The sequence below is a fragment of the Otolemur garnettii genome, unplaced genomic scaffold (assembly GCF_000181295.1).
Source record: "Otolemur garnettii isolate 467f Iridium unplaced genomic scaffold, OtoGar3 scaffold00100, whole genome shotgun sequence".
Taxonomy (NCBI): Eukaryota; Metazoa; Chordata; class Mammalia; order Primates; family Galagidae; genus Otolemur; species Otolemur garnettii.
In genome coordinates, this window is record NW_003852495.1 from 7,333,773 (window position 1) to 7,342,540 (window position 8,768).

General features: G+C 48.2%; 1 protein-coding gene across 1 annotated transcript in view; it reads left to right on the top strand.

The window, feature by feature from the left end:
• Window positions 1-411: 411 nt before the first annotated feature.
• Window positions 412-8,768, top strand: part of SPINT2 (serine peptidase inhibitor, Kunitz type 2) — a 33,691-nt gene continuing 25,334 nt past the window's right edge. Inside the window, exon 1 of the mRNA XM_012809162.2 lies at window positions 412-837. Coding sequence (XP_012664616.1) covers window positions 732-837 — 106 coding nt within the window. The 5' untranslated portion in view covers window positions 412-731. The remainder of the gene's footprint in view (window positions 838-8,768) is intronic.

Consider the following 8,768-nt stretch of genomic DNA (forward strand, 5'->3'; position numbering starts at 1 on the left):
TGCTGTGAGCTGTGATGGCACAGCACTCTACCCAGGGGGACAGCTTGAGGCTCTGTCTCAAAAAAAAACAAACAAACCCACACCCCTCCTCCGCCCCACCCGGATCAATGGTGTCCCGCTTTACCAATGTTAAAATCTGGTCACCTTAGACTAATAGCTAAAGCTCTCAGACTGCGTCGCCCAGCCCACAGGTAAGGGTGACAGAAGCCTCGGCACTCTGCAGAGGTGCACCATCACCCCACCAGCTCCCATTCGGGGTAAAGCCCACGCAAGGGCAGGGGCGGGCCCAGGTGCGCCAAGGGCGGGGAGCAGCCGCTCAGGTGCCTGCCCTCTGCGCCTGCGCCCCGCTCGCCCCGCCTCGGCAGGTGCGCCCGCCCTCTGCCCGCCCTCGCGGCCACCTTGGGCAGCTGCTTGTAGGCGTCCGCCATTGGTCGTGGCGTCCTCCCGAGCGTCTTCCTGTGCAGCGGGGCTCCCAAAGAGGGAGAGAGTTGTTGAGTGCCACTGAGGGTAAAGGGGCAAGTGACGAGCGGACTGAAGCACTGCAAACACGGAAGGTCTCAGAAAGAGGACTTCTGGAAGCTTCGGCACCTTGCGGACCCTCTGGTAGCGCCCGCACCTGAACGTGAGACCCTCCAGCGCGCGTGCGCAGCGAGGGTCTTCTCGCACCTGCTCGCGAGACCCCAACTGCCTGCGGCTCGAGGCCTCGCGGGGGCTTCTTGGTGGAGCGGGTCATGGCGCAGCTGTGTGGGCAGAGGCGGTGCCGGGCGCTTCTCACCCTGCTGGCATCACTGCTCCTCTCCGGGGCCCAGGCGGCCGAGGGAGAACACGGCATCCAGGGTGAGGGTCCGGCGGGGGTCCTGGGGAGAAAAGAATGGCGGAGAGGATGGAAGCGAGGCTGCGTTCGGGGTGTAAATTGGTCTGAGCAGGGAGAATTGGTGAGGAAGGACATTGGGGGCGACTTGGCGGCGGTTAATTAGGGGGTGTGGTGGAGCTGGTCCTGGGGATTGAACCTTGAGACGAGGTTTGCGAGCCCTTGAGCGTGAGGACGGGCGGAGGAGCGAGGGGTAGGAAAGTTTCCTTCAGGTGAGGGAGAAAACTGAGGATGTTGACAAAGAAGGAGTGGCCCTGGTCTTTTCTGTGGCAGGAAGGGGTTGAGGAGCCCGTATTGAAGACCAGCCTCTTCCTGGCGGCGGAAAGTTCCACGGCCAAAGAAAACCCAGGGCGGCCAGGCCGGAGGGGGTGGGGGTTTGATTAGGTGACCTGGTGGCCGATTTGGTCTCTGGGAGGAAGCCTCGACCCCCACCTCTTTGGAAATTGAGCATCAACCTTTCTAGGACCTTTCCTAGCTAACTTGCAGTGGAGTAGGTGCCCAAGAAGGAAGGTGTTTTTCAGTGATAATCCAAAGGAAGGGGGAGCAGCAAGTGTTGGTAGGGAGGACATTTTGCCGAGGCGACAACGCCTTGGTGTATAAGTACTGGCATTGAGCAGCTGCAGTCTGATTCTTTGGATTGGCCCTTAGAGGTCGGTGGTGGATAAGGTGATTTAAAACTCCACACTCTAAGGTAGTTTGGCCTGAAAGTTCTCTTTGAACAAATGTTGTTATAACCTTAACTGCTTTAGACAAGCACCAGCAGGTTTTGAAAAGAGCTCTCTCGAAAGAATTCATAGATTCAGCAAAACTGAGTCCCTGCTTAGTGTCAGGGATGGTGCTGGCACTGGTGATAACAGTTGCTTCAGACAAGCCGCATTCACGGAGTTTATATTATGGGAGAGACAGAGACAATGAGCAAACATTTAAATAGCCCTTGCTGCAAGATTAAGTCACTAAGAAATTAACAGGGTGATAAAAGATGATGGGGTGTCTTTAGCTTAGATGGCCAGGGTGGGGGCGTGAGGGGGTGGCCTCTCAGGAGGGTGACATCTGAGCTCTAAAGTGAAGCTGCCACACACAGACCTTAGGGACCTCTGTGCAGTTGGAGGTAAAGGATCACAAAGGCTTGAGGCCAGAACAAGCTTGATTGTATTCAAGAGAAGTACAGATAGCAAGACTAGAGGAGGAAAGAGGGAGGAGGATATTGAACGAGGGTGGGAGGTGGGAGAAGTAAGCAGGAGGCTGATGGCCTACGGCTTTATAGGCCAACATAGTTGGTGAAAAAAGAGAGAAAGCAGGATGTGTCTACCTGCCAAGTCAACACCTGTGGCACCTTCTAGTTAATTTCCCTATGCCTGAGGCAGGGAAAAGAAATTGAGTTGGAGGGGAGAGGCTCAGCTCTAGGGAAGCAAGAATCAAGGAATGTAGGTGGTGACCATTCTTGCAGTCTGAACCAGAATTTGGCAGCCCTTTTGGACTTTGAGAAATGAAGCTATTATGTTAAGATGTACCCTTGAGTTACCTGACCTCTAGTGCATTTGGTGCTTACTCTGAGCTTGGATGTGTCGTTTAATTCTTAAAACAGCTTGGTGCAGCGGTGAAGTTATAGGCCTTGTTTGAGGTCACACAGCAGTCATATTTGACAAAGCCAGGTCTAACTGCAGAGGCCTTCTCTGTTCAGAGTGGCTGTCCTGACTGCTTTAGCTGGCTGGACCTACTGACCTTTCTGAAGTACTAGTGTCTGGCTGGGTGAACTAATGCCCTCACTTATCAGAAGTTCTGTTTGTTTGAAAGCTTGAACAGCTTATAATCTGAGGCAGGAGGCAGTTTTGATTTTTTTCCCACTCTTTTCTGATTGCTTCAGTTTTCTCAGGAAGCAAGGTCAACCACTAAGTGAGGTGTTTCTCTATCCATAGGTGCTGTCAGATGAATATAGAGAGAAGGGGAAGTGGTAGAGAATGTGAGAGGGAGTGATTATAATAGTTCGTCAAGGAATTTATTTGTGTATTTCTTGAGACAGTCTTACTTATTCACCCTCGGTAGAGTGCTATGGTGTCACAGCTCACAGCAACCTCAAACTCTTGGGCTTAAGTAATTCTCTTGCCTCAGCCTCCCAGGTAGCTGGGACTACAGGTGTCCGCCACAACGCCCAGCAATTTTTTTGTCCCAGTAGTTGTTTTTGTTTGGCAGGCCTTATGCTGGGTTCGAACCCACCAGTCCCCGTGTATGTGGCTGGGGCCCTAGCCGCTGAGCTACAGGTGCCGAGCCCAGGCTTTGCACCTGTAGCTCAGTGGCTAAGGCGCCAGCCACATACACTAGAGCTGCGGGTTTGAACCCAGCCTGGGCCTGCAACAGTGACAACTACACCCCCCACTCCCCACCCCACCCCCCAAAAAGAAAGAAAAATAGCTGGGGCATTGTGGCGGGCACCTACCGAATAGTAGTGCCAGCTACTTGGGAGGCTGAGGCAAGAGAATTGCTTAAGCCCAGGAGTTTAAGGTTGCTGTGAGCTGTGACACCACGGCATTCTACCAGGGATGACATAGTGAGACTCTGCCCCGAAAAATAAAAAAAAGAATGTAATCAGTGTGAAGACATGAGGGAGCAGAGAGAGCCTGGGAAGGTAGTGGGACCAACAGATTGTTGGAGTTGAGGTTCTGGAGAGAATGAACTAGAAAGATAGGATACAATGAGCAATGCATGAGATGCATTAAATTGAGATTCTGAAGAGGCTGCAGTTATTGAGAGAAGGTCTAGGGGTGGCCATGAGAGGGAGGGTCTGAGAGGAGGACAGGATCATCACTGGAGGAGGGATCAGGGAGCTAGCAGGCCAGAGGATCACCCACCAGCTGTGGAAATCACCAAGAATGGTGATAGGATCAGTGTGAGAGAAAAAAATAAATTTTGTTTTGAGACACAGTCTCACTCTTTAGCCCTAGGCTAGAGTATCATGGCATCATCATGCCTCACAGCAACCTCAAACTCCTGGGTTCTAGCGATCCTCTTGCCTCAGCCTCCCAAGTAGCTGGGACTACAGGCGCCTACCACAGTCCCCGGCTAGTTTTTCTATTTTTATATTTAGAGGGTTTTTACTCTGTCTCAAGCTGGTCTGGAACTCCTGAGCTCAAGTAATCCACCCACTTTGGCCTCCCAGAGTGCTAGGATTACAAGCATGAGCCACCACACCAGGCCATGTGTGAGAGAAAATTAATAGAGAAAAGAGGAGGAATGATCTAGGTCAGCAGATGATGCATAAGGTGGGGTGGTGAAGATGTATTCTGATGACTTGAGATTTGCAGCTGGGGGGTCTTAGGGGAGAAGAGTTGAAGCATTTCCAAGGAGTAGGAAGACCTGCTGCAGGCGTATCCTCAGGGGAGAGCCAGATTCTGGTTACAGTAAGAAAAATGTTTGGGCCCAGGAGTTGGAGATGGGGAGATGGTGACAAAATAGGCTGTGTGGGGCTAAGGGTTAATTCAGGAATCTGGGGCTCCTTGTGGTAAGTATCATGTAGTCTAAAATGGATGTGTTGGTAAAACTCCAAGTGGTTGAGGGCAGGTAGGAAGGAGGGTGGTAGATGCCCTGACATTTGAAAGCTTGGCAAAGTGTCCTGACTCCAGCCCTTCTGCAGACAGAGGTGAGGGAAAGCTGATCTTGTATAAGTGAGAATGCTCCCTGATTTAGTCTTCCAGAGAGAATTCCAACCTGCGGTGGAAAACACGTAGAGATTATGAACTGACCACTCCCAGGAAGCCTCACACACCATTTATGTGACTTGTACAGTTTCCAGAATTGGAAATTTTTTGTGTAGAAGTTTGGCCAGGTGTGGTGACTTATGTGTATAATCTTAGCTAGCACTTTGGGAGCTAAGGTGGGAGGACTGCTTGAGACCAGGAGTCCAGACTAACCTGAGGAATATAGGAAGATGTCTTCTCTACAAAAAATAAAAAAGTTAGCTAAGCATGGTGGTATGTGTGTGTAGTTGCAGCTATTTGGGAGGCTGAGGCAGAAGGATCTCTTAAGCCCAGGAGTTTGAGGCTGCAGTGAACTATGATGATGCCATGTAGTCTTGCCTTCTGGACCTGCTGACAGTGAAATCTGTCTGGGGGGAAAAAAAAAGGATTTTTTTTTTCGAGATAGAGTCTCAAGCTGTCGCCCTGCGTAGAGTGCTATGGTGTCACAGTTCAGAGCAATCTCAAACTCTTGCACTCAAGCAATTCTCTTGCCTCTGCCTCCCAAGTAGCTGGGACTACAGGTGAGTCCCACCATGCCCAGCTAATTTTTTCTATTTTTAGGGTCTTACTCTTGCTCAGGCTAGTCTCCTAAGCTAAAGAGATCCTTCTGCCTTGGCCTTCTAGAGTGTTAGGATTACAGGAATGAGCCACCAAATCTGGCTGCTTTTTATCAGTTTTTTTCCTCTGTTCCTCACATGATAAATCCCTGCTATTTGGAGGGCCCCAAGATAGGTGATTTTGAGCAATACAAGGCCAGATATTACTGTGCAGTTTTATAAATTTGCACATGAACTTTATGTCCACCCTGTATTTCATCTTTAGAATAAAACCTTGAAAATTCCTTTAGGAGTTAAGTGTAGTTCTCATTGCCAATAATTTTATGCAGGGCCTTGGGCATCAGAACTTGTGTTAATGGTTAATTGGCTCATGGCCACTTGTTAATTGTTCTTGGGAATTTCCATGGGAGACAGCCCAGCAACATGCCTTTGAGAGCCTTGCAGTTTCCATTAACAGCTTGGATTAGTTACAGCTTCCCCAGAACCTTAACTAAATGGTTAACTTTCCAGCACATTCCAGTAAACATGCTATTACTGGTTGCTATTCTTTTTTTTCCTTCCTCCTCATCCCTGGGAATGGTTGTGACCATGGTGGTAAGGTGACAGATGAGAGAGCTAAAGTGCAGCTGATGTTAGTGACCAGCTGGGACTTCTCCCCAGTAACCTCTTAGATTATTCTTGTCCTCCATAGACGAGGCAAGGCTGTTTGGTTCCAAGAGAGTTTGAAATAGTCAAACTATTACTTAGTCCACAAATATTTATCAAGCACCTACCAAGTGTCAGGCACTGTTTCCAGCTCTTGAAGTAGAGCACTGAACAAAAGAGACACCCTCATCCATGGTAGTTAAGTTGGAGCGAGAGGAAGACAGTAAAGTAAGCAAACAGTGAAAATGGGTCTAGCTTGGTGCCTGTGGCTCAAGTGGCTGAGGCGCCAACCACATACACCTGAGGTGGTAGGTTTGAATCCAGCCCGGGCCCGCCAAACAACAATGACGGCTACAACCAAAAAATAGCTGGGTGGTGTGGTGGGTGCCTATAGTCCCAGCTACTTGGAAGGCAGAGGCAGGAGAATCGCTTGAACCCAGGAGTTGGAGGTTGCTGTGAGCTATGATGCAATGACACTCTACCCAGGGCAACAGCTTAAGGCTCTGTCTCCAAAAAAAAATGGGTCCAGTGGGGAGACTGGGAAGAAGGTAGGCACAGTCTGGCTTCGTGTGCTTGGCTCTGTAATGGGGCTTTTGGGGGGCTTTTCAGGTGGTAGCTGTTATGGGCCTGGCTGTTAGGCCCACCAAGGGAGAGGGGTGGTCCCAAAGGGCACTAGAAACATTCCTGGGCTCTGGTGGACACTTCAGCACTCAGCCTGTGATGGAGAAGGCAAACAGCTCTCTTTTCACCCTCCCCCTCTTGTTTCTCATTTTACTGATCACCAGAGTTTGAAACACTTAAGCTTGTCTTAAGGTAGTTGGCCAGACAGCCAGGCTTGTGTTTGCAGCAACCTGAGGCTGACTAAGGCTGACAGGGAAGGCCAACAGAGGGATGATTAGCCAATGACTCATGTGAGAGGGGGAGAGAGCCCTGCAGGGGTCACGCTGAAATGATTTCCATAACCCTAACAGGCCTTGGCCCACGGGCCAAGGCCCTGGGCACATGACTAATGCAAAATCACAGATGATCCTAGAAGCATTAGAGTATGGATTATGGCTGTTGTAAGATCTGGTTACAGATGTCTTTTCATGGGTTATTTCTGACAAGATCTTTTTGAAAACGCCCTGTGAAGAAATGCTGGAACGTGCATGCTGAGGCTCAAGAGCCCTAACCCCCAGGGAGGCTGTAATGAAATAAAGGTTGAGAAACACCTAGGTAGAGGGTCCAGTTGTTTTCATCCGTTTTGAAACTGATCTGTAATTCCTGAATGTGACAATTCTGTGGCACAGAAGACTTTGAAACAGCCTGTTTCCTCCTACATTGTTCTCATTTTGGATTAAGCCAAGAATAGAATTTATAGCCCTGTTTGAATGATGAATATGAGGTGACGGCGAATAGGACTGGTGGTTTGCACTGTGTTGGTAGTTTACAAAATGTAAACCTTTGTATCTAAATATTTGATATCTCAAATGCCAAGATTTTAATGTCTAAAATACCAAGATTTTATGAGCCTTGCCATTTAAGTTGGATTTGTCATTGTAAATATTCTTTCCCCATAAATACCTAAGGGCTAAAGTTTCTGAACTACTTGTCCTGATAATGACAACTGCCAGACAGCCAAACCTAGAGGAGATGGGTAATTAGTAACTTTTAGTACTGGAAACAGAAGCATTCTAGTATGTAGATGTAGGTGAATTTATAGATCACCTTAAAATAAGGTTGGTTATAAAATAAATATCAACTTCGGAATTTCTCTTCATAGAATTAAAACAGCCTTGCCTACCCCCTGGTATTTAGTACTTCTTCACTTACACTGAACTTTTTTAGATGGCCTGTTTCTGCCCTGGGGAAACGACATTCAAAGTACAAATGGGTACCCAAAGCATAGTGTTTATTTTTTTCCCTCTGACTTTCTGCCTCTAAATTCATCATCTCTTGTTCTAGCTTGGCAGGACTCTGATCACTGATGGTTTGCCATTGTCATGCTGTAGGTGAATATAAGGGATCCAGTCACTTGAGGCCTTACAGAGGGTCACATAGCAGAAAAACAAAGAAGATTGAAAGTTGAATTGGCTTGCGGTTGCACTTTGGACTTTCTATAGCTCCTTTTCCCCATGTCCTGTCAGTCATGTTTGGTTGGACTTCCTGGTGAAATGTGACATTCTCTTCATCTTTGTTCCCCTTGTCCCTCTATTAGTCCAGTCTTCGTAAAAATACAGTTTCTTTTTTTTTAGAGACAAAGTCTCACTTTATCGCTCTCGGTAGAGTGCTGTGGTGTCACAGCTCACAGCACCCTCCAACTCCTGGGCTTAAGTGATTCTCTTGCCTCAGCCTCCCGAGTAGCTGGTACTACAGGCACCCACCACAAGGCCTGGCTATTTTTTGTTACAGTTTGGCTGGGGCTGGGTTCAAACCTGTCACCTTGGTATATGGGGCTGGCACCCTACCCACTGAGCTACAGGCGCCACCCTTGTACCATGTATTGTTTTAAACATTTATAATTCAAAACTCCTTTAGAGAGAGTTCTAGAACACTCCTACAATATTGTACTATTTGTCAGAGAATAATCTCCCATTTGCATTGCTTCTACATAATCTGCAAGTCTGCAGACTTATCTTGATGGAGCCCATTTTGAGGGGGCCCGTAGAGAGAAAGCTGACTGTCTTTTTTTTTTTTTTTTTGGAGACAGAGTCTCATCCCATCACCCTCAGTAGAGTGCTGTGGTGTCATAGCTCACAGTAACCTTCAACTCTTGGACTTAGGCGATTCTCTTGCCTCAGCCTTCCGAGTAGCTGGGAGTACAGGCGCCAGTCACAACGCCCAGCTATTTTTTGTTGCTAACAAACTTGCAAAAAATCAGTTATACTAACTAGATCCAGACAGGTGTGAGTCAAATGCAGATAGACCTTCACTCCAACTAGGGCTGAGTTGTATTTATAATGTCATCTTTTTTTTTTTTTTTTT